We start from the raw sequence: 25,699 nt of genomic DNA on the forward strand, positions 1-25,699 counted from the left end.
CGCCCGCCGCGCTGCCGCCGCCATTTTGTGGAGCGGCGGCCGGGAGGGAGGGAAGGCGCGGGCAGCCCCAGCGCCGTGCCCGCCATGCCGTCCGCGCCGCTCCGCGTGGCCGTGGTGTGCTCCAGCAACCAGAACCGCAGCATGGAGGCGCACAACATCCTCAGGTAAACGCCGCTGCCCGGTTCGCCCGCCGTGCCGGCGGCGCTCCGCTGATGGGGCCGTGCGTTGCGGCCCGCGCCCGGCCCGGCAGGCCCGTGGTTGCGGGGCAGCGCCTTGCCTTCACCCTGCCTTCATCCCGCTTTTCACCTCGCCGTCACCCTGCTTGTACGCCCGTTTCACCCGTCTTTTATCCGCTTTTTGTCCCGTTTTCACCTCGCCTCCTCCGCGCCCCGCTCCAGGCCGCGGTCGGGGTCCCGGCCCTCCCTGACGGAGCTGTGGCCCCAGTGCTGGAAACACGGGCTGGGCGCTTGGGTGCAGCAAGGCCTGCGTCTCGCCGTGTGGAAACTTAAATGTTCCCTTTTCCTGGTTTTTTTTTTTCCCCATTACTTTTTTTTTCTTTTTTTTTTTTTTTTTTTTCTTTTTTTTCCTGGAGTCTATCTGAGAGGGGCCCACTCTTCGTCAGGAGCTGCAGTGATAGGGCAAGGCGTAATGCGTACAGAGCGAAAGGAGGGAAATTTAGGCTACATATTAGGGAGATATTTAATTTTTTTCGTGTGGAAAAAAGGGTGGTGAGACGCTGGCACAGGGAGATTGTGGTGTCCCATCCCTGGAAGTGTGCAAGGCAAGGTTGGATGGTGTTTGGAGCATCCTGGGATGGCGGAAGGTGTCCCTGCCCATGGGCTCGGTTTTAAGGTCCCTTCCCAGCCCGTAACAATCTGTGAAGACTGAGCCACTCTGTGCCCTGAAAGGGAGCCCTTTCCTCTCACAGGAGAACCAGAACATTCGGTTCAGAGTGCTAAATGCCTTTGAGATTATCAGTGTTAATCTCTTTAGCACGCCCAGTGCTCTCGGCTTGGCTGAAGAGGTGAGATGGGAGACTTGGGACAGACCTGATCTGCCTGAAATCGTGTCCCTACATCTCCCCTTTGCCCTGCAGGAACACGATAAGGATGGTCGGGTTTATTTTATTATCAAAGTTATGCAAAGAAACATTCATATTAGAAATACACCTTGATGGCATAGTAAGCAAAACAACTGTGAGTAAGCTCCATGTAAATAAAAATAAAAGCTTTGAAAGGAATAAATAATAGAAGCATTTGGTCTGGCAGCCATTTTACTGTGACAGCATTTCATGCACTTCACGCTCACTCTTGGCATCGGATGTTACCTGTGGCATTTCTGTGGAAACATGACATTGTTCTTCCTGTAATAATGCAGGAACTGAGTTTCATTTGAAAGCTGAGTGTTAAGGACAAAGTTAAATTTACTTCTGGTGTCTGGCCTTTTCCTTCCCCGTGTTTTTGCAGAAATAAATCACTTCCGGTGTGGCAGGGGTGGTTTTTAAAAGTCTGTTCTCCCTTAAGGTTCGAATTCAAAAGTAACAAAACCTTCTTTAGAAAACGTTTCATTTTATCAACACCTTTTGTAGTTACATCAGCAGCAGCATAAATGGCAAAGCAGAGATAAATTGCTGATGCTGCTGTAAAGAAACAAGAGCCCATTTGCCAGTGAACTTGAGGAAAATGTCTGTGTTGGCTCCAGGCCAGCCTGCCTCACCCCTTCAGGGCAGTGTGTTGCAATAGAGCTGGAAAAACCACATGATTAGAAGAGGAAGAAGCTGAGGAATTACGAAACTTTAAGGTATTTTGTTAGTGAGTGACAAGACTTTTAAAAGACACAACGACAAGACTTTTAAAAGACACAACGACAAGACTTTAAAAGACACAACGACAAGACTTTTAAAAGACACAACGACAAGACTTTTAAAAGACACAACGACAAGACTTTTAAAAGACACAACGACAAGACTTTAAAAGACACAACGACAAGACTTTTAAAAGACACAACGACAAGACTTTTAAAAGACACAACGACAAGACTTTTAAAAGACACAACGACAAGACTTTTAAAAGACACAACGACAAGACTTTTAAAAGACACAACGACAAGACTTTTAAAAGACACAACGACAAGACTTTTAAAAGACACAACGACAAGACTTTTAAAAGACACAACGACAAGACTTTTAAAAGACACAACGACAAGACTTTTAAAAGACACAACGACAAGACTTTTAAAAGACACAACGACAAGACCTTTAAAAGACACAACGACAAGACTTTTAAAAGACACAACGACAAGACTTTTAAAAGACACAACGACAAGACTTTTAAAAGACACAACGACAAGACTTTTAAAAGACACAACGACAAGACTTTTAAAAGACACAACGACAAGACTTTTAAAAGACACAACGACAAGACTTTTAAAAGACACAACGACAAGACCTTTAAAAGACACAACGACAAGACTTTTAAAAGACACAACGACAAGACCTTTAAAAGACACAACGACAAGACTTTTAAAAGACACAACGACAAGACTTTCAAAGACACAATGACAAGACTTTCAAAGACACAAATTCTTTGTGCTGCTGGAAAACAAAGTCTGGGGTCCAGCATTCAGCGTATTTTGTAATTAACCAAGTTTTAAACACCTTGTTCTAATTTTCCAGCAGAAGTCAGCCTGAAGGGCTGTCTGGGGTTTGCTGGTAGAATAAAAGCCATCAGCAGAGGGGAGCAGGAGGAGCAGAGCAGGGAGCCAGGGCCCTCCCTAAAAGCTGCCAGGCCAGCTGTGTTACCCCGCCCTGGCTCTGCTCTTCCTCACCCTGCTTTGTTTGCTTTTGTTTCCTGCTGGGGTGGGCTGAGGTGAGCAGCAGAGCAGGCCTGGCTGCTGTGTGAGCCCTGCTCAGCAACAACAAAAACATTTGCAAACACAAACCCACAGCGCGGCTGCTGGGGCAGAAATTAACTCTGTCCCAGCCAAAACCAGCATGTTCTTTAATTTTATATTTTTCATGCAGACTCAGGCCGTGGTTCTCCCTCAGAGGAGGAAGGCACAAGGGTAAATTTCTTACAGCCAAACTTATTTTATGCAGCAACTTCCACATTTCTGTGTGCTTGGTACTGCCGTGATGGCTTTGGAAGGAATTTAATGAGTTCAAGCTCTCTGTGTCACTTACTGGCAAGAAAAATTTCTAAAATGCTGATACACACTTCTGCCACACATCCCTTGTTGCAGAAAGGTAACTTTTAGGAAATTAAGAGTGAACATCAGAGCTTAGTGGCAGCAGGGAAATTAAAACATTGCAACCCCTGTAGCAAAAAGTTCTCATATTGATGTTTAAACTTGTAGTACAACATTGAGGTGTAAGAAAACTTCAGTTGCACCTGTGCTGCTTGCAGAAGTTGTTACTCAGAAGTTGTTACTCAGAAGTTGTTACTCAGAAGTTGTTACTCAGAAGTTGTTACTCAGAAGTTGTTACTCAGAGCTTCTCTCCCGTCAGCACCAAAAATGCAGGGAGGTATTGACATCTGCACTGCCCAGTTTAAGAAATCCTAAATTAATAACCCAAGAAGGAGGTATTTTCACGTTCTTATATTAAAGCACACTTTCATTTGCCAGCTTAGTAGTGATAATGCAAATTGCAGGTTGTTAATATTCAAAATCAGTTAACAATGCTTTAGTCCTGCTGTTGAGCAGTGTGGCCTTGTTTTGGGGGGTGTTTTTTAATATTGATTGGGTGCATAAGATATTTTTTAATTAACCTACAAGGGTTGCTGGTTATTTTCCTGCTACCTCTTGTGGAAAGAGACATGGTAAAATTAATCATTTGTCTCCTGAAATCTTTCACCACTCTGAGTGCAGTGGCACTGCAGGATTTATTGCATTTGCTTCAATATTTAGCAATATTTCCTACAGCTATTGGAAGGGAAGATACAATAAACTGAAAAGCAATTTAATAAGAATGTGTGAGATCCCCAAATAACAGTGAAATAAAAGAAAGGTGTGTGTGGACAAAAGTTGATGTCTCAAGCTGCACAAATTATTATTATTATTATTATTATTATTATTATTATTATTATTATTATTATTATTATTATTATTATTTCTCCTGCCAGTGCCTGGAACTGAGTGCTCCCAGTCATGCAGTCCAGGTTGGTTTTTGGTTTCAGAATTATTTCCTCAGGTCTTTGGGAAGTGCTCTTGAGTGACCCTTGGGGCTGGGGGTGAGCAGAGTGCTGAAATGAGATCTGGGCAGAGCCTCACTCTGTCATTAGCACACTGCTAATTTATCCACATCAGCCTTAACAGCAATAAAAACAACTTCCTGAAATGTGCTCATCATTAACCTGTTCAAGTTCAAGCTCCACAGCTTCAGAAGAGTCTGTTAGTCTGTCTTACTCTTTACCTTCTGTGCCAAAGCTCATTTTGTTCCACCTTCTGGGCAATTTTACCAGGTCATTTTTACAAATGTGCCACATTCCCACAGGCACCTGAGGATTCACTACACTGGATGTGTCCAGCTAGTTAATAAAATCAGAATAATATTTAATAAAAGCTCCTGTGTCCAGCTATTAAATAAAAGCTGAATAATATTTAATAAAAGCTCCTGTGTCCAGCTAGTTAATAAAAGCTGAATAATATTTAATAAAAGCTCCTGTGTCCAGCTAGTTAATAACATCTGAATAATATTTAATAAAAGCTCCTGTGTCCAGCTAGTTAATAAAAGCTGAATAATATTTAATACAAGCTCCTGTGTCCAGCTAGTTAATAAAAGCTGAATAATATTTAATAAAAGCTCCTGTGTCCAGCTAGTTAATAAAAGCTGAATAGTATTTAATAAAAGCTCCTGACTAATGGCTCTCTGCAGGCATTTTTCCATCTCCTGTGCTCCACAAGAAATGTGTTGAAATGTTTTTAGGTTGTTTTATTGTACCTGGGGCATGAATAGTGTAAACATTGGCACTACCACTCACCAAGGTACAAAACATGAAATTCCATGTGAGGAACTCATATTCCAGCTATTCAAGGAAATAATTTTGAATGGGTCATGGGCCTTGGAGGCACGAATTTTTAATGTGTTGAATGTCAAAGATTTCAAATTGTAAAATGCAAACTCGGGGACATCTGCAGCAATTAGAGGTGGAGGTTTTAATGTGTGTGATCCAAGCAGAGCTGTTTCCAAGAATAATGTTAAAGAAAATAAAGGAAACCAGAGGAGAAAAGATCAAATTGAAACATGAATTTTTTAGCAGTGCAATTTCTTCTCTACATATTATGTCTCTCTTCACATCCAGCAGAAGCAGCAGAATCAAAACTTGGATCTTCAAGTGTTGCAGGGAAAATAAATGAGCAGTGACTCATGACTGCACCAGCTCCGTGTGATGGAGGGCTGGGAGGGACACAGAACTGCACTTTCTTCCACTTTATCCCTTCTCACTCATCAGTCCTGCAGGAGGAAGCACAAACCCTCCTGTGTCTTGTGTGTTTACAGAAATAGACACCTAAAAATAGTTGCTGGAGGGAAAAGTGTGGGGGAAAAGCAAGGAAGGGGAAAGGAGGGGCTGGAGGAAATCGGTGTTGAAGGTTTCAGGGCTGTGTCTGAGGCAGCAGTGCTCACAGTCTCTGCCCAGAAGATTTGGGGTCACGTTGGGGACACCTTCTGAAGGCAAACACACAGTTTGGGTTGGTGTCTCCTGCTGAATTCCCTGAGTTTTCCTTGTCTCCTCCTTGAATTTCCCTGTGCAGAGCAGGGAGCCTGGGGCTCTAAGCCTGGGTCCCAGTTCTGCTCAGTCCCCTCAGAGGAAATCTGCAGTTCTGGGGCTCTGGGGGCACAGGCACTGGGTGTTCACTTGGGTTCTGTTCTAACCTTGTTCACTCCATTCAGACTTTGCTAAAATCATTCAAGTTGAAAGTGTGAGTCCTTAAAAAAATAAATTAACTCCTGGTCTTGCTTTTTCTAGTTACATTGTCATTACAGACCCAAATGTTTCAGCCTTCTGGGTGGTAGCAACAGTAATTTACCATGTAACTTTGTCCATTAGACCACCAGAAAATCTCTTTTTTTGTCCCATTATTCCATAGATTGCCATATTTTTAAATATTATTGAAGGAGGTACTGAGGTTTGAATATCTGAGTTAATCAGCAAGAATATTTGCATTACTCCCAAAGACAAGCAGGTTCCTGCCTATTTTTTTTTTAATTATAATATTAAACAAGTAGTTGTTCATAAGAATGGAATGAAGTAATCCCTGGTTTAGCCAAGAGTTTTAGAGGGCAGCCAGCAGAACATCTGTCCCACTTGTGTAAAGGTAATTGCACTGTGTGGTTTTCAGTGGCAGGCACACAAATGTTTGTCCTGGGCTAATTAAATTCCACTTTGGGCAACCAAGTGAGAAGAATAATGCAGCTAGGCCAAGAGTCTCAGCAGGACATTTCAGTATTGATCAGTTGTACACTTATTTATGTGCATCAAGAGAAAACCATCTTTGTGTTCTCATGAATACACAAGGGGTTTGTTGCAGATCCAGGGTGTCTGAAAGCACAAAAGGAAAGCACAATTGACATTTCCAAACAGCTCTGTACCATGATTGTAGGAAAATTCCTGTCAAATAGAGGTGCTTCCTTGAAATGGTGTGTGAGTTTAGATTGTAACTGCAAGGAAAATGCACATGGGGAGCTTTAGGCAGCTTGGTTGCTCAGCTGCTGCTGCCTAAGAGGTGTTTTTAAAAGGTGTTTTTAAGAGGTGTTGTTGAAATTCCCTCTAATATTCTTCAGCAGTTTAATTTTCAAGTCCCTCCAGTCTCATGGTGCTCTCCCCTCCCTTGTGTCTTTCAGCAAACGAGGATTCAGCGTGCGATCCTTTGGCACAGGGACCCACGTGAAACTGCCAGGACCAGCCCCGGACAAGCCAAATGTTTATGACTTCAAAACCACATATGATCAGATGTACAATGATCTGCTTAGGAAAGACAAAGAACTGTATCCCTGTGGCATGGCCTCTTTAAAAAATCCAGTGTGGTTCATCCTTGAAAGGTGTAATTCATTATTAGGCATTAAGGATCTCTAGAGTTGCTTGGCTGGCGAACTTTAAATGATTTAAGTTTATAAGAGGTTTTTTTTTTTTAACAGTGGGCCTCTAATGCTCCCTTGTAAATTGTTACCCAGTTCCAATGCACACATCCCAAATGCTCTTTTGTAGTGTGTTACATGTTTAGCTCTTGAATGAACACATCAGTCCCCTGCACTGGATCCTTCTCAGTGCAAAGACTGTCCCGAGTGTGGATGTGGGAAGAGCGAGCACCTCGACTTTAATGTTGTATTTAGCTCAGACAAACTGCCAGGTAAGGCTTACAGAATACTTTCTCTGGGAGAGAGGATGCCTTTCATTAAAGAGCTCACCCTTCTCACTGAGGATTTTGTGATATGTGATTTGCTCTGTGCACCGAGAAAAAAATAACTCTGTAGTTGATTCTAAAGAATGGACAGAGGAGAGCCCAGTAACATTTAATCCTGGAGAGCAAAGGGGATCAGGGTTAGGCACACTACTAAAAATGTCCCAGCTGCATTATTTTAAAGTACCTGTATTTAAAGTTGATTTTTTTTTAATAAGAAAACCCACAAACAAAACTTGGGGAACTCATTCTAGATGTTTTTTTCAACAAGGATCCTTTTTTTTTAAAAAGTTCAGAATGTAGGATGTAGTCTTAAAATATCACATGTGATGTGCTGGTTTATTTGATTTTTTTTTTAATCCCTCTGCCTATAGAGAAAAGGAGAATCTTGCAAACCCATCTTAATGAGGTATGCCATATCCATATCCTGATTAAAAGAACTGCTTAAAAGAAAATTCCTTGAACTGAGAATTAATTTTAACAAGCACCAACGACTTGAGATTTCCTTTTTGAATTCTTCACTGCTGCTGTGCTTGAATATGGCAGTGCTTAAGAAAAAAAAAAAAAAAACCAAAGAAAAAACAACAGAAAGCCAACCTGTTCCCCCCTCAGCATGATTTGGAGTCACCACTGTGGTTCTGCTCCATGCTTTGCTGTGTTCCCCAAATATATTTGCAGTGTAGCAGTTAAACCTTTTCTCAAGATGAAAGAGGTTTAAACAAAAGCCACTGCAAGGGAAATAGGGCAGCAGCAAATGCCTCTGTGACTTTGCTTTTTTGATTCTCAGATAATTTAAGGTTTTCAGACTGAAGACTGGCAGCACAGAAAGCAACTCCATTTCCAGAAGTGGGTTTTGAGGGTAAAGGCTTTAACCAAAGCCAGAGCTGCTCTCAGCAGCGATTGTGGAATAGATTTTTTGTGTCCCTGGGGCTCTCAGTTCTGTTGGGTGAGCATAACTTCAGGGAGGGGATGGGAATTACCTGTGGGGTGGGAGGGCTGCTCCTCAGGGGCTTGCAGTGTGGTTGGGCTGGGGGTACAAAGGAGGGGGGCTTCCATATGATTGAGCTGCTTGTTCTGTTTCCCAGCCTTGCTTTCATCATCTGTACTCTGAGATTTTGAGTCTTGCTGCCATCCCCCAGGGAGGAGACACCTGAGGTTTGAGTGCTCTCCTTGCAGGCACTGTGGACACCAGGGACATCCTCTGCCCAAATAAACAACCCCCAGCTCAGGAAGCAGTGGCCTCCAACCAAAAATGAGCTGCTGCACTGCTGGACCTCAGCCAGAGCAAGGTTCAAGTTGTGTTAGAGAGAAGAGATGCACTGAACCTCTGCTGTTCACTTGTGAGGAGGGGGAACAACTGCAAAAGCCACTCTGCAGAGATTAAAAGCACCTTGATTGCAGTTAATTAGTGAAATGTGGAGCACAGGCTCTCATACCTTGAAGGCATGTGTTGAATTTCAGCAGCACAGGGATAGGGGATTAATGGAGCCAGGAATACAGATTCAGTTGAGTAGGTGGTTACAGTAGATCTGAAATGGAAGCACTTCAAAGCCTTTTAAGATGTGGCAGTTAAAACTTAGAGTTAAAATAAGTATCAGCATCTCCCATTGAATTTTTAGAGTGTAGCATTTCAATTCCCTGAGCCCCAGTTGAGGACTGCCCCAAAACCATTTAATAATGTTCTAAATGTTGCTTTTTAAAACATTCCTCTGTTTATTTCTAGGACAACAATAGAGAATTCTCCTGATTTGAGGAGGGCACAGCCGTGGTCTGTGGTTCTCATACACCACCTTGTATTTGCATATCTCCACCTCTCCAACATCAGGATTATTTGTCCTTCTCATTACTTTGCCCCTTTTAACTCTGTGAAGGGGTTTGAGGACTTAATTCTAATTCTGTGGTGGTGACCTTAAAGCTGAAACAAAAATAGAGCAAAACTGCTGGTGAGCTTTGCCTTCAAGTGAAGGCAAAAACTAGTCAAGGGTGAAACTTGCTAAACAGTTTAAATTTAAACTCAGTTTAAATCTTCATCAGCAGTTGATGTTGTGCCCAGGGATAGGAGCTGTTCAAGTGGAAATTTGGCCAAAATTCTGCAGGAGCTGCTCCTGGGTTCTTTATCAATGTGAGTAACTCCATGGCTGATTTCTTTCCTCAGCACTGATGTGTCTCTGACCCTCACATTAAAGATGATTTTCACAGATGGGGGGTTATTTTTAATTAGGATTTCTAGGCAGCCTGCACCTACCCTGCAAGCTTGGCCTCCTACTCTGCTCCTGACATTTTTTACCTCCTCTCTTAATTTGACCTCCCTAACTTCAGACAGGATTCCAGTTTTAGCTCCTTAGCTCCACGAGGTTATAAAATTGAGGGGAGGGTGGAAAACGTGTCCTGAAGAAGTTCCTAAAGCTGCTTCAGTTAGGAGGAAAATTCCAGAAATTAAGAACTCTGTGCATCTCCCTTGAAGATTCTTTTCTGTCAAAAACCCCCCAGAAATAATGCTGATCTTGGTGATGGGATCCAGCTTTAACTCTGTGAGCTCCACGTTGAAGTTGGATGCCCATGTGATATTTTATATGTAGCTCAGTCTTGAGGAGTAACTGACCTAAATTCTGCTTCAGGTAAGCTCTTCATGCATGTATTTATCTTACATTTTCATCTGGTTTTTCTTCATGGTTTTGAACTGCTAAGCACGTGTCAGCTTCTCTCCTGAGCTGTCATTCCAGTGTTCAGCACAAGAGCTGTGTCTCTGGGAGCTCTTTGGAATGTTTCATTTCCATCTGCTCAGGGATTTTTTTATCTTTTTTTGGTGGAATTTGTGTATTTTCTTCTTTTTTTCTCTTTTTTTAAGTCTAACCTTACAAGAGCTAAAAATAGTTGAATTCATGGCCTGTGTGTCAGTGGCAAAACTTCTTCCAGAAGTCTCATTTTCTTTCTCACCATGTCTTACAAAGCACTTCAGTGCTCCTAGAAATTGAGAGAAGTGGAAAGAAGTGTTTAAGCTGGATTTAAACAGACTTCTGAGGCACATTTCTGCAAATCAACAAAATTCCAGCCACAGGCTGCATTCCAATCCCTTTTTCTCCATGAAGGATTGTAAAATGCTTCACAGAATCTTGGGCCTTTCAAAGGCAGCAAATTTTTAGTGCTTCTTCATCTGCCTTCTGATCAAACTGCCTTTAATCTTGGCTTCATTCACATTAAAAAGGAAATACATCAAATTATTAAAAATATATGAGCTGGATATATATTATTTAAATATTATTTCCCCTGTGTTCGAGCTGTGGGACATGGCAGAAGCTACAGACTCCAGTCCAACAGCAAATTGCTTTTCAGCAGCATAAAACACCCTCTGCCATCCTGTCTCTTCTGGGTGGGCTGAAAGGTTTATTTCCTTATCCAAGGTGAGTCCCAGACGTGCTCTGAGGAATTCTGACTGAAGGATCCAGTGTGAGGCTGAGGACTCTTGTAAAATCCATTCAGAGCTGCAGTGATTTCATTCTTTGGCACTTTCATCCCAGCTGCAGGGAGGGGAGTGAACTGACAGTTGCTCCTTCTTGCTTTGAAATTCCCTCCCATGAGCACAAAACTTCTGTGCCAACATTAGGGATGCTTCTACTTCTTTTTTTCTTTATTCCAAACCAATTCCCATTTTCATTTCAGCTGTAATTCTTTGAACTGGCATTGATTGCAGGCCAGGAATGTTTCCTGCACGCCTCATCCACGTGCTGCTTTCTCTGCAGGCTCCTGCTGTCTCTTCATTGTGTTCTCAGGTTTCCCAAAAGTGCTCAATGAAATGGTTTAATTGATTTAGGGTTTGCAGTGCCTGTGCTTTGCTCTGTCTGATGTACCTTCAGCTGTAGCTGCCAATTCTGAGCTTCACAGCCCCAAAGCCAGTTGGAAGTGGCTGGTGCAGCCCTGGGCGAGGGGAGGATTCATCCTTTCCCTCAGACCTCTCCTCACAGCACTTCCCCCTCCCAGTCCTGCATTTGCTGCTCCTCTGGGACCTGGCACTGCTTCCCAAAGCTGAGGGGAGCAGCCCCAAGTCCTGTGGGAAGGGACCTTGAATTTTATCATCTATTTCCACCCTTGGCCATGGCAGGAGCAGCTGGCACAGCCCAGCTTGCTCAGAGCTGTGTCCACCCTCTGGCTCACCTGCTGCTCCCTGGAGTGACAGGAGTGTCACTGTGTCACTCCCTGCCAGGTGACCCAACACTGCCTTCCAGCAATCCAAACCAAACTCCTTGGAGTTCCCACTTGGCTGAAGTGCAGGCTCAGCTGTTGGATGGCACAGCCAGACACAGTGCCACTCCCTGGAGTCACCTTGTCACCCTTGTCGTTCTGCCAGTCCCTTCTCCACCTCTTTGCCACTGGCCTTGGCCATTTCTCCCTCTCTTTCCCCCCTGGCAGCTGGATCTGTCCATTCTCTGGGACATCCCTTCTCCAGCTCTTTGCCTTGGCCGTTTCTCCCTCTCTTTCCCCTCTGGCAGCTGGATCTGTCCATTCTCTGGGACATCCCTTCTGCCTTGGCCATTTCTCCCCCTCTTCCCCCTCTGGCAGCTGGATCTGTCCATTCTCTGGGACATCCCTTCTCCCCCTCTTTGCCTTGGCCGTTTCTCCCTCTCTTTCCCCTCTGGCAGCTGGATCTGTCCATTCTCTGGGACATCCCTTCTGCCTTGGCCATTTCTCCCTCTCTTTCCCCTCTGGCAGCTGGATCTGTCCATTCTCTGGGACATCCCTTCTACCTTGGCCATTTCTCCCCCTCTTTCCCCTCTGGCAGCTGGATCTGTCCATTCTCACCCCAAACACAGCTTGGGCTGCTCAGCACTGATAAATTCTTGTCTGGCACTTGAGCTCAGGGCTAAACTCAAGGTGTTCACTTCACCCTCAGCTTTGGGCTCAGCCAGGCTTCAGGAGGTGAGCAGGGCTTGTTTGTATTTTTACCAGCTCCTCATTTATCCTTGGATTTGTCCTTGCAGCTCAGGGCTTACAGGTGCTGGGTGCTTGTCCTTACCCAAAACCAAGTGCAGGTTTTTTGCAGGTCATTCATGCAGGTATAAATGTTGCAGAAATGGCGTGGAGCCCAGCTTAGCCTCTTCCTGATCATTTGGGATGGCATGTTTTAGAATTCCAGACTGATTTTGGTTGGCAGGGACCTTAAAGCTCATCCTGTGCCATGGGCAGGGACATCTGCCACTGTCCCAGGCTGCTCCAAGCCCTGTCCAGCCTGGCCTGGGACACCTCCAGGGCAGCCCCAGCTCCTCTGGGCAACCCCTGCAGGGCCTCCCCACCCTCCCAGGGAGGAATTTTTTCCTAATATCCACCTTACCCTGCTCTCTTTCCATTTGAATCCAATAGAATTGTTCAACATTAAGACTTTATCACGTTAGGGACCAGCAGAAGATTTGTGCACAATCTCTGGTTGGTTCTAAACTACAGTTTGAATTCCAAAGACAGGCATTGTATTAGGAATTTTTTCCTAATGTCCCACCTTACCCTGCTCTGCTTCCATTTTAATCCAATAGAATGGTTCAGCATTAAGACTTTATTAATTATGGGACCAACAAAAGACTTGTGCACAATCTCTGGTTGGTTCTAAACTGCAGTTTCCATTCCAAAGGACAGGCACTGTATTAGGATTTTTTTTTCCTAATATCCCATCTCACCTTGCTCTGTTTCCACTTGAATCCAGTAGAATGGTTCAGCTTAAGACTTTATCAAGTTGAAGAGCAGCAGAAGATTTGTGCACAATCTCTGGTTTGTTCCAAACTGCCCAGTTCCCATTCCAGAGGACAGGCACTGTATTAGGAATTTTTTTCTGATTTCTTCTGTTTCCATTTGAATCCAACAGAATGGTTCAGCACTGGCTGTGCCCAGTCTCTGGTTCCATCTGCCCAGTGGCTCAGCAGGGATTGTGCCCAGTCTCTGGCTGGTTCCATCTGCCCAGTGGCTCAGCACTGGCTGTGCCCAGTCTCTGGTTCCATCTGCCCAGTGGCTCAGCAGGGATTGTGCCCAGTCTCTGGCTGGTTCCATCTGCCCAGTGGCTCAGCACTGGCTGTGCCCAGTCCCTGGTTCCATCTGCCCAGTGGCTCAGCACTGGCTGTGCCCAGTCTCTGGTTCCATCTGCCCAGTGGCTCAGCACTGGCTGTGCCCAGTCTCTGGTTCCATCTGCCCAGTGGCTCAGCAGGGATTGTGCCCAGTCCCTGGCTGGTTCCATCTGCCCAGTGGCTCAGCACTGGCTGTGCCCAGTCTCTGGTTCCATGTGCCCAGTGGCTCAGCACTGGCTGTGCCCAGTCCCTGGTTCCATCTGCCCAGTGGCTCAGCACTGGCTGTGCCCAGTCTCTGGTTCCATCTGCCCAGTGGCTCAGCAGGGATTGTGCCCAGTCCCTGGCTGGTTCCATCTGCCCAGTGGCTCAGCACTGGCTGTGCCCAGTCTCTGGTTCCATCTGCCCAGTGGCTCAGCACTGGCTGTGCCCAGTCCCTGGTTCCATCTGCCCAGTGGCTCAGCACTGGCTGTGCCCAGTCTCTGGTTCCATCTGCCCAGTGGCTCAGCAGGGATTGTGCCCAGTCCCTGGCTGGTTCCATCTGCCCAGTGGCTCAGCACTGGCTGTGCCCAGTCTCTGGTTCCATCTGCCCAGTGGCTCAGCACTGGCTGTGCCCAGTCTCTGGTTCCATCTGCCCAGTGGCTCAGCACTGGCTGTGCCCAGTCTCTGGTTCCATCTGCCCAGTGGCTCAGCACTGGCTGTGCCCAGTCTCTGGTTCCATCTGCCCAGTGGCTCAGCACTGGCTGTGCCCAGTCTCTGGTTCCATCTGCCCAGTGGCTCAGCACTGGCTGTACCCAGTCTGGCTGGTTCCATCTGCCCAGTGGCTCAGCACTGGCTGTGCCCAGTCTGGCTGGTTCCATCTGCCCAGTGGCTCAGCACTGGCTGTGCCCAGTCTGGCTGGTTCCATCTGCCCAGTGGCTCAGCACTGGCTGTGCCCAGTCCCTGGTTCCATCTGCCCAGTGGCTCAGCACTGGCTGTGCCCAGTCCCTGGCTGGTTCCATCTGCCCAGTGGCTCAGCACTGGCTGTGCCCAGTCTCTGGTTCCATCTGCCCAGTGGCTCAGCACTGGCTGTGCCCAGTCTCTGGCTGGTTCCATCTGCCCAGTGGCTCAGCAGGGATTGTGCCCAGTCTCTGGCTGGTTCCATCTGCCCAGTGGCTCAGCAGGGATTGTGCCCAGTCTCTGGTTCCATCTGCCCAGTGGCTCAGCACTGGCTGTGCCCAGTCCCTTGTTCCATCTGCCCAGTGGCTCAGCAGGGATTGTGCCCAGTCTCTGGCTGGTTCCATCTGCCCAGTTTCCATTCCAGAGGGCAGGCACTGTTCTCTGGGTGAAGTGAAGCAGTTCCACAGCCATAACCGCCGTGCTTGGCAGTGGAATTTGTGGTGGCCGTGCCCATTTCCAGGCTTCATCCCCTCTAAAAGGAGCTATTCTGAAGGTGGAAGATCCTGGGCAGCCTCACCCCCCTCACACGTTTCATTTAAGGAAATTTCCAGTTCCTGGACAGACTTTAACACAAGGTGTTCTGTTTATAATGCAGACACTAAAAAATAAATAAGGATGATATGGAAAAGTGACCTGCAAATGCCACTCAGGCTCTGGGGGGAAGCACTCTGCTCTGCTCCTGCTTTTTCCAAAGAAGAAATGCAGTGTTTGAGGCAATAATCAGATTTATTCAAAGATGTAGAAGCTTTGGGTGCCAGCCATTACTTTATGGATTTTTTTTTCCCTAAAAAGGGGGTGTACATTTTAGCAAGTATCATATGCCCAGTTAGGTTTAATAAATTGGCTTTTATATTTTCAGGAATGGCCTGGGTTGGAAGGGACCTTAAACATCATCTCATTCCACCCCTGTCCACGGCAGGAACAGCTGGCACAGACCAGCCTGCCCTTGGACACTTCAAGGGATGGGAATTTTGGATCTTTACAAATAATTTCTATACCCAACACAAATCACTTGTGAGCTTCAGCTTCACATGGGAGTTAAAAGGAAACTTGGTCAATACTTGGATCAGTAAGATCATTTTTCTTTGATCATACAGGATAGAGATTTGACTCTCTTGGCCATCTCTAGGTTGGTGCTCGTGGCTAAAAGTATTTTTTGGGTCCTGTCAGTGACAAATAATGATAAAATGTGGAGGGTAAGGGATGGTTACTCAGATGTCTGGAGCAGGGACCCATCCACTGGATGGTAAAAGGCATTTCTGGTGTCCATGACAGGAATTTTAAATTTGGGTAGTGAAAGCTTTAGGGGTTTAGCTAAACACATCTTAATTTTTTAAAATAAATCTTCATCACTAGTGTGGGATAACCTTAGAGGAGAAAATGCAGAGTCAGTAATGGAAATTCTCCATGGGAATGAGCAACAGTGCTGTGCCTGTTGGAAAAACCCAATTTTGGGCTGCAACATCTCCTTTTTATACCAAACCTTTCCACTGCTGGGTCTTCCTGCCCAAATCCCACCACACCATTTACCTGTTCAGCAGTTATTCTGTTAAAGGTGAAATCTGAACTGGGCTCTGCAAAAATAAGGATTTACTCTGCCAAGAGTTTGCAGTAGGTGAAGGGAAATGTAGGCAAGTTCTGGTGTCCTCCTCAGCATGGTAGGGCTACAAAATGTCACCAGGGGGAATTCTGAAAGAATTCTGAAAGAAAACCAGGGGGAATTCAGAAAGAATTCTGAAAGAAAACCAGGGGGATTCTGAAAGAATTCTGAAAGAAAACCAGGGGAATTCTGAATGAATTCTGAAAGAAAACCAGGGGGAATTCTGAAAGAATTCTGAAAGAAAACCAGGGGGAGTTCTGAAAGAAAACCAGGGGGAATTCAGAAAGAATTCTAAAAGAAAACCAGGGGGAATTCTGAAAGAAAACCAGGGGGAATTCTGTCCTGAAAAGAGAGCAGGGATGCACAGGACAGGGAGAAACGAGTTAAAATTTGTTGGGAGTAAAACAAAACCTGATTTAAATGACCCAACACCTGCCAGTGTGGTGAAAACCATAAGTTGTTGTATCTGCATTCACCTGAGCTCCCAAAGAGCAAAAAAAAACCAGTTATTTCTTATACTTTGGAATAATAATATGCAGAGCCTTCCTGCACATTAACAATGTGCACACCCCCTTCATGGCTTTTTCCAGGTGAAAAAAATTCCAGTGAACCAAATAGAAAAGCACCATAAATCTTCACTGCTCCTCTCAGTCTCCTTTTATAGGCAGATGGACCCTTGGAAAATAAAAAAAAAAATTAAAAAAATAGCTGTAAGTTGGCAGCAGAGAGCTGGGCTGTGAACAGAAATCTTGTGTGGGTTTGGGAATCTGCGTAATTCTGTCTCCAGGCTCACTCAGGAAAGCGAGGGGACAGATGCCAGCAACATTTTATCCTAGAAAGGGAAAAAAGAGAACCCAAAAAAAGCGTGTGGGATGTTGTGGATTTTTATTTTTTCCCCCCTCTTGAACTGCATGATGTAGAAATGAGGAGTGCAGAGCCCGGGGAGGGCTCCCCTTCCAACTGAGCAGGCAGATGTTGGCATAGTTTGGAAATGGCAGATATTTTGGAGATGGTATTTTGAAAATGCACTCATTTTCCTGCTCTGCAAATAACCAGAGGTCTGAGATGGCTCCATCCAAGTGGATTTTTTTGGGTTTTTTTTCCCCAAACATGACAAACCCCAGGAGAATTCACAGGGGTGCTGGTGAGAGCTTTGGGCTGTAAAACACAATTCCTTAAGAACATCAGGAGAAACCTTTTGGGAAAGAAGAGTGAAAAAGGCTTGGGAGTGACGTGGAGAAAAGAAATGCAGCAGAAGTCAGGCTAATTGACAAGATTTAATTGTGATAAACATCCCAGCACTCCGTTTGTGGTGCAAAATTGAAATTACAAGTAGCTGAAGTGCAGTGGTGCAGACACACAAAGGAGCTGAATCTGTTTCCAACATGAAGTAGACTCTTGTGGGTAGAAAGCTGGGTTTAATTTTTAATAGAAATTAAACACTTGAAGGATTGAAGAGCTTTGGAGGCTGTTTCCTTGATCAGGAGCTCTGGGAGCACATCTGGGCAGTGGAATTGGAGCTCCTGCTAAAAGGTAGGCAGGAAATTGTTTGTCCTTTGTTACAAAAATAGCAGGAGTGTTTTCTGCAAAGAAATACCTGTCTGTCACCTTTTCAGCAAGGAAATGAGCCCAGATGACCTCTTACATATTGCTGCAAACGCTGGGAATTGTTTTCTTCTCAGAATTGTTATCTCGAGAAATTGCAGGCTGTTATCCTTCTTATTGTAAAAATATCTTCTCAGAGGGCTAAAAATACAGCTGTGCTAAAGTCAGGCAGGGATGCATCCCCTTCCAGGCTGTCTCCATCCAAACCTTTCCTGGTATTCCCATTTTACCCCTAAAACTTCCCCTTCAGAGGGTGTTTGGTTTCACTCCAGATTTATGTGACAGTCGAGCCTGGAGTGCTCCCAGTGGAAGTGCACATCCCAGAAGGGTGAAAAACTGGGGAAAATGGGGAATCCTGCCTGGAAAGGGGCTCCAGGGTGGAAATCAGAGCCTCAGGGTTCCATAAATACAGCTCCAAGCAGCATCCCAGCTTCCTCTCTCTCACACGGTGAGGAAGCTCTGACAGGCACAAAATCCCTTTTCCCTCCATTCCTCCCCATTTCTGCAGCTCGGGATATTTTTATGGGATGTGCTTCTGTGGTTTCTTTGGCTTCCTTTGGAGGTTCAGTTGCATAAATCCACATTTGCAGGCAGGGCTTTGTGCACCTGAAACACCTTTGAAAGTGAGGAGCAGTGGCTGGCAGGAATGTAGGACATCCTGCTCAGAACAGCACGGGCTGGGGGGTCAGAGGATTTAGGGATATAAAAATAGTTGCTCAAGGAAAAGTTCTGAGAGCTTTTTAAAGCTGTGGTGCCGGTGGCAGGTCTGTGAAAAGTGGCTGCAATTTGGGGGCCCCACCTTAGGAATCTCTTCAGTGCTCACTGATTTGTAGATTTGCAAACAGAATATTTTATTTTAAAGATAATGGCATTAATTTACCTTTAAGTGCTGCTCGTTTGCTCAAAACCATGACTTTCCTTCAAGTTAACTTAACTCAAGCGACTTCAGATACACACAGAATGGAATTTTACACATGTTGGACAGAAATAAGAGAATCAAGCCCCGACCAGAAAGATTCCAGAACTGCAAAGACGTTTTTGATTTGATCCTAACGTGTGAAGAAAGAGTCTATGATCAAGTAGTAGAAGGTAAGGAGCTTGAACTGATAAATCAAGTTAATTTGGGGGTTTTTTTCCCTTCTTGAAGTCCTCCATAAATGTGGAAACCTCCAGACTAGTGGAACACCAGTGGGGACAAGAGCTGCAGTTACTGATGTAGATTTATGCACCACAGAAGTGATGGCTGAGTCCCCAAAAGGTGCTGGCAGCTGCTCAGAGCGTGTGAAATTTATAGAAACTCCATGTTTGGTTTGGAAGTGCTCATGGATCTCAGGAACTGCACAAATTGGGGATGAGCTGATGGAAAACCAAGGCTGAGCTGCCTTCCCTGCAGGCTCCCTGCGAGCTCCCAAGCAGCTCATCCCCATCCTGGGCAGCTGGAGTGGAACACAGACAGCAAATAATTAAACTTGACAAGAGGCTTTAATTATTACAGCACTGGACACGTGGGGAGTAACCTCCCAGAGATGTGTAAAACAGTCCTGCTCTGTTTATCCAAAAAGATTTTACATGTTCACATGGTTTCCAGGACACCTAACGCGTAATTATTCCCTGGCCCCACTTTGTGTTGTAATTAGCTGAATTATGGCTGCTCAGTTGTCCTCTTAATTGGGTGCTGGGCTCTGAGGTGGGTCAGGGGGTTCTCTGAAGAGGAAGTAAGAGTCTTCCTCATGGTGAACTCTTCAGGCAGAGCTTCCTGAGCTGCTGCTCCCAGTCCAACCTCCCCTCGTGCTTCCATTGCTCTTGGAAGCCAATTGTATTTATGGGTCCTGCTCTTACAGAATATTTCATGTGTTCTAAAACCCATGTCCTGCTCTTCTAGAATATTTCATGTGTTCTAAAACCCATGTCCTGCTCTTGTAGAATATTTCATGTGTTCTAAAACCCATGTCCTGCTCCTTCAGAATATTTCATGTGTTCTAAAACCCATGTCCTGCTCTTGTAGAATATTTCATGTGTTCTAAAACCCATGTCCTGCTCTTCTAGAATATTTCATGTGTTCTAAAACCCATGTCCTGCTCCTTCAGAATATTTCATGTGTTCTAAAACCCATGTCCTGCTCTTCTAGAATATTTCATGTGTTCTAAAACCCATGTCCTGCTCTTCTAGAATATTTCATGTGTTCTAAAATCCATGGTCCTGCTCTTCTAGAATATTTCATGTGTTCTAAAACCCATGTCCTGCTCTTCTAGAATATTTCATGTGTTCTAAAACCCATGGTCCTGCTCCTTCAGAATATTTCATGTGTTCTAAAACCCATGTCCTGCTCCTTCAGAATATTTCATGTGTTCTAAAATCCATGTCCTGCTCTTTCAGAATATTTCATGTGTTCTAAAATCCATGGTCCTGCTCTTCTAGAATATTTCATGTGTTCTAAAACCCATGTCCTGCTCTTTCAGAATATTTCATGTGTTCTAAAACCCATGTCCTGCTCTTCTAGAATATTTCATGTGTTCTAAAATCCATGTTCCAGCTCTTTTACAATATTTCCTGTCTGTAAAATCCATGGTCCTGCTCTTTTACAATATTTCCTGTCTGTAAAATCCATGTTCTGGTGCTTTTTAAAAGCAGTTAAAACATTCCAGGTGAGGAAGCTCAAAATCATATATAATGTATAATATATAATGTATAATGTATGGTATATAGTATATAATTTAAAAATAGGATATAAAATATAATATATTAAAACATTATATCAAATACAGTATATATGTTAAAATAGATATCAAATATCTGTTATATATTTATAAATTAAAATTATTTTTATTTTTATAAAATAAAATAATACAGAACAAATAATAGTATGTAATAAAATATGTTCATAGAATATTCATACAATATATTCATATTTATTAAATATGTAATATGTAATGTTTATAAGCTATATTATAAATCGTATATAAATATAAATTATATAAATAATAAGTTATATATAATTATAATATATTTTATAATATATTATATATATTATATATAAATATAATATATAAAAATAATAAATTATGTATAATTATAATTATAATATATTCTATAATATATTATATATCATATATAAATTATATAAATAATAAGTTATATATAATTATAATATATTTTATAATATATTATATATAAATTATATATAAATATAAATTATATAAATAATAAATTATATATAATTATAATGTATTTTATAATATATTATATATAAATTATATATAAATATAAATTATATAAATAACAAATTATATATAATTATAATTATAATATATTTTATAATATATTATATATAAATTATATATAAATATAAATTATATAAATAACAAATTATATATAATTATAATTATAATATATTTTATAATATATTATATATATTATATATAGATATAGATTATATAAATAATAAATTATCTATAATTATAATTATAATATATTTTATAATATATTATATATAAATTATATATAAATATAAATTATATAGAGATTATTATAAAGAAAACATGAAATAAATTCTAAAAAACACTTTGGAAAATTTAAATACGACATCACCTTTCTATTTTTAAAATCCCATTACTAACTATTTTCCTTCCTCCGTTCTTTGTGCCGCGTGCCCCGCGCCACCCCAGACCTGAACTCGCGGGAGCAGGAGACGTGCCAGCCCGTGCACGTCATCAACGTGGACATCCAGGACAACCACGAGGAGGCCACGCTGGGGGCCTTCCTCATCTGCGAGCTCTGCCAGTGTGTGAGTGCTGCTAATTGCTGCTGTTAATTGGCTGTGCCCGCTGCGCCAGGCGGCTCCTGCGCGGTGCGGGCGGTGCGCTCAAATCCAGGGCACAGTGCAGATTTCCACATCCTGCTGTGCTTGGGGGGGTCCCAGCTGAAGGGAGGAGTGTCAATCTGACTCCATTAAAGGCTAATTAATTATTATATTATATTATATTATATTATATTATATTATATTATATTATATTACATTACATTACATTATATTATATTATATTATACTACATTATATTACATTATATTACATTATATATTACATTATACTATATTATATTATATTATATTATATTATATTATATTATATTATATTATATTATATTATATTACATTATATTACATTATATTACATTATACTGCATTATACTGCATTATACTGCATTATATTACATTATATTACATTATATTACATTATATTACATTATATTACATTACATTATATTATATTATATTATATTATATTATATTATATTACATTATACTACATTATATTACATTATACTACATTATATATTACATTATACTACATTATATTACATTACATTACATTATATTATATTATATTATATTATATTATATTATATTATATTATATTATATTATATTATATTATATTATATTATATTATATTATATTATATTATATTATATTATATTATATTATATTATATTATATTACATTATATTATACTAACAATTCTGAAGGATGCAGGCAGAAAGGTAAAAGATAATAATGAAAACTCCTGACTCCTCCCACAATCCTGCCTGTGATTGATCATTAAGCAAAAATAATTCACATGAAACCAATCAAGCAATGACCTGTTGGTGCACAACCTCCAAAACACAGGAGAAGCAAACAATAATTATTGTTTTCATTTCTCTCAGCTGCCCAGGAGGAAAATCCTGGGGTTTTTGCAGCACCTGGGATGGTGCCTGCTCAACAGAATGATCCTGAAATGCCACCAGGGTGGGCTGGGACTGCAGGAGCAGAATGAAAATAAATAAATGAAACAGGAAATAAATGAGACAGGATAGCTGTGCCTTTGGGAATGATCAATAAAATCAGGATATCTGTGCCTTTGGGGATTATAAATAAAAATAGAATATCTGTGCCTTTGGGGATGATCAATGGAAACAATATCTGTGCCTTTGGGGATAATCAATAAAAACAGAATATCTGTGCCTTTGGGAATGATCAATAGAAACAATATCTGTGCCTTTGGGGATTATAAATAAAAATAGAATATCTGTGCCTTTGGGAATGGTCAATAGAAACAGGATAGCTGTGCCTTTGGGAATGATCAATTAAATCAGGATATCTGTGCCTTTGGGAATAAATAAAAATAGAATATCTGTGCCTTTGGGGATAATCAATAAAAACAGGATATCTGTGCCTTTGGGGATGATCAATAAAAACAGGATATCTGTGCCTTTGGGAATAAATAAAAATAGAATATCTGTGCCTTTGGGGATGGTCAATATAAACAGAATATTTGTTCTATAAAACAGAATCTGTTCTATAAAAACAGAATGTCTGATCATTTGGGAATGATCAATAGAAACAGAATATCTGTGCCTTTGGGAATCCCAATAAAAACAGAATAGCTGTGCCTTTGGGAATCCCAATAAAAACAATATCTGTGCTTTTGGGAGTCTTAATAAAATCAGAATATCTGTGCCTTTGGGGATAATCAATAAAAACAATATCTGTGCCTTTGGGAATCCAAATGAAAACAGAATATCTGTGCCTTTGGGAATTCCAGTAAAATCAGAATATTTGTGCCTTTGGGACCCCCAATAAAACCAGGATCTCTGTGCCTTTGGGAACCCCAATAAAACCAGGATCTCTGTGCCTCTGGGACCCCAATAAAACCAGGATCTCTGTGCTTTAGGGAACCCAAATAAAACCAGGATCTCTGTGCTTTTGGGAATCCCAATAAAACCAGGATCTCTGTGCCTTTGGGACCCCAATAAAACCAGGATCTCTGTGCCTTTGGGACCCCAATAAAACCTGGATCTCTTGGCAATGCTGGGATTCTCACCAAAGAGCAGTAAGGGTCAGCCTGCCCAGCAGATCTCCCAGCAAACCCCAAAATTGGCATTATTCCATTTCCTAACCATCACACCCTTGCAGCTTGCTTGCTGAGCCTTTTTTCTCTTTTTTCCCTTCCAGATCCAGCACACAGAAGACATGGAAAATGAAATAGATGAGCTGTTACAGGAGTTTGAAGAGAAAAGTGGAAGGACTTTTCTTCACACTGTCTGCTTTTATTAAAGCACCTCTGTGCCAGCCTTAATCCAGAGGAGGGAAGCATGTGGTTCAGTTCTGATTATACTGTATTCTCCTGGAAAATCAATATTGATCTTTTCTTGTTGCTTTGTTCGTTCAAAAACTCCTTTTCAGTGTCTTTATTATTTTTTTTTTTCAGGTATTCTGTCACAGGCAGGCAGAGATACTGGTTGGGCTTGTACATATGAAATGATTTAAAAGTATTCCACAAAGGCCACCTATTTAAAAATTCAAATCAAGGTTTTCTTTCAATCCTACTTTAATTCTCACAAGTAGGTTTTTAATTATAAAGAGAATGTTTCTTGAATAGAAGTTTATAATGTATTTTTCCAGCTTATGGATTTATTTTATTTCAGTTGTGCTTTTTTTTTTATTATTATTATTATTTTATTTCAATGTGACAGAATGGCTGAACTCTGTGAGGATGTGAATGGAACAATGAAAAAACTGAGTATCTGTATATTATTAGCTATAAAGTTGGAAGCATCCAATAAAAATGAAAAAAAAAAAAACCTTTAAGTTTGTCTGGTTTTAAAATAGAAGCTGAGGAATTGTGGCTGTTCTTCTTGAGGTAATTGTTTGGAAATATTTTCAATTTAATTCATGCTACTCAGATTTATTGGTTGTTTTTTTCATAGAAAGCAGAAAAACCCCACACAAGGTGTTTTAACCTGGTTTTTTTGGGTTTTTGGTTTGTGCACGTGGGGATTTACAGTGGATTAATCAGAAATCTTGACATGACACTTCTCATTTAACTTGCAGATTACTGAAAAAAAATATGATTTCTAGAAATAATTTTCTAAAAATTAATTTAAAAATTATTTTAAAATATTTTTTCTGAATGAAATAATAACTTTTTCTCCATATGCTTCACTAGCATGGAAATCTCCAGTTTATACAGAATTTTATGGGGTTCTTGCTTTGAGATCCACATTTACACCCACAAAAATACTGATGTGAAAATGGCTAAACACAAAGTCAGAGCTATTTTCTGTGTCAAAAGAAATTTCAAGAGAAAATTTAATTTAAAGGAAACAGGACAAAGAGTGGATTTTCCTTTAGGAGCAGGGTGGGATATAAACGTGTGAATATAAATTTATTTTCGAGGTCTGGAGCTGCCTCTTCCCTCTTTGGAGAGAAGCAGGAAAGGTGCAGAGAGTAAAAAATGAGAATTTCTGCAGGCAGGGAGAATTTCCAGCCCTGGGACCTTCCCCACCTTCCATGGGCTGGGCAGGGGCGTTTTAATTTCCATTGAAAATGCAAATTCCTGCCGGGGAATCCCTCCTGTCCCAGCACTGGTTGTGTTTTATCAACACCTCTGGCTTTTGAAACTTTCTGTGAAAGCCTCGATGGATTAAGTGGGGGTTTTGGGTTTTTAGGGGTTTTTTGGGGTTTTGGTTTGGGGTTTTTTGGTGGCATTTTGGTTGGGTTGTTTGGGTTTTTTGGGGTATTTTTTGGTTGTTTTCTTGTTTGTTTTGGGGTTTTGGTTTGGGTTTATTTGAGTTTTTTTGGTTGGTTGGCTGGTTGGGGTTTTTTATCTGGTTGATTAGTTGGGGTTTTTTTGTTTTGTTTGGGGGGTTTTGGGGTTTTGGTTTAGGTTTGTTTGGGTCTTTTTGTCTGGTTGATTAGTTGGATTTTTGTTTTGGTTTTGTTTTGGGGTTTTTTGGGTTTTGGTTTGGGTTTCTTTGGGCTGTTTTTTTTGGTTGGTTGGTTGGGGTTTTTTTGGTTGCTTAGTTGGTTTTTTGGTTTGTTTTTGGTTTGTTTTGGGGTTTTTTGGGTTGGGTTGGTTTTGGTTTTGGTTTTTTGGGTTTTTTTTTGGTTCCTTGTTTTTGGTTGTTTTTTTTTGGGGGGTTTTTTTTGGTTTTTTTGTTTTTTTTTTTTTTTCTGGGCAGACCTTTGCCAAGCCCTTCCTGTGGTTTCCATTCTCTGCAGATCCCGTCCTGAGGCTCAGAGCAGCAGATCCCTGCTCACTCCCCCTTGGGGCACACGAGTCCCTCTTGGGTTTG

General features: G+C 41.9%; 1 protein-coding gene across 1 annotated transcript; it reads left to right on the plus strand.

The window, feature by feature from the left end:
- SSU72 (SSU72 homolog, RNA polymerase II CTD phosphatase) lies at positions 1–24,208 on the plus strand. The gene is made up of 5 exons (XM_064397225.1): positions 1–164; positions 6,842–6,985; positions 18,533–18,672; positions 21,249–21,367; positions 23,577–24,208. Exons 1-5 carry the CDS (start codon positions 85–87, stop codon positions 23,676–23,678), a joined length of 585 nt encoding a protein of 194 aa, XP_064253295.1. The 5' UTR covers positions 1–84; the 3' UTR covers positions 23,679–24,208.
- Positions 24,209–25,699: the final 1,491 nt, after the last annotated feature.

Source organism: Passer domesticus, chromosome 22, assembly GCF_036417665.1.
Source record: "Passer domesticus isolate bPasDom1 chromosome 22, bPasDom1.hap1, whole genome shotgun sequence".
NCBI lineage: Eukaryota > Metazoa > Chordata > Aves > Passeriformes > Passeridae > Passer > Passer domesticus.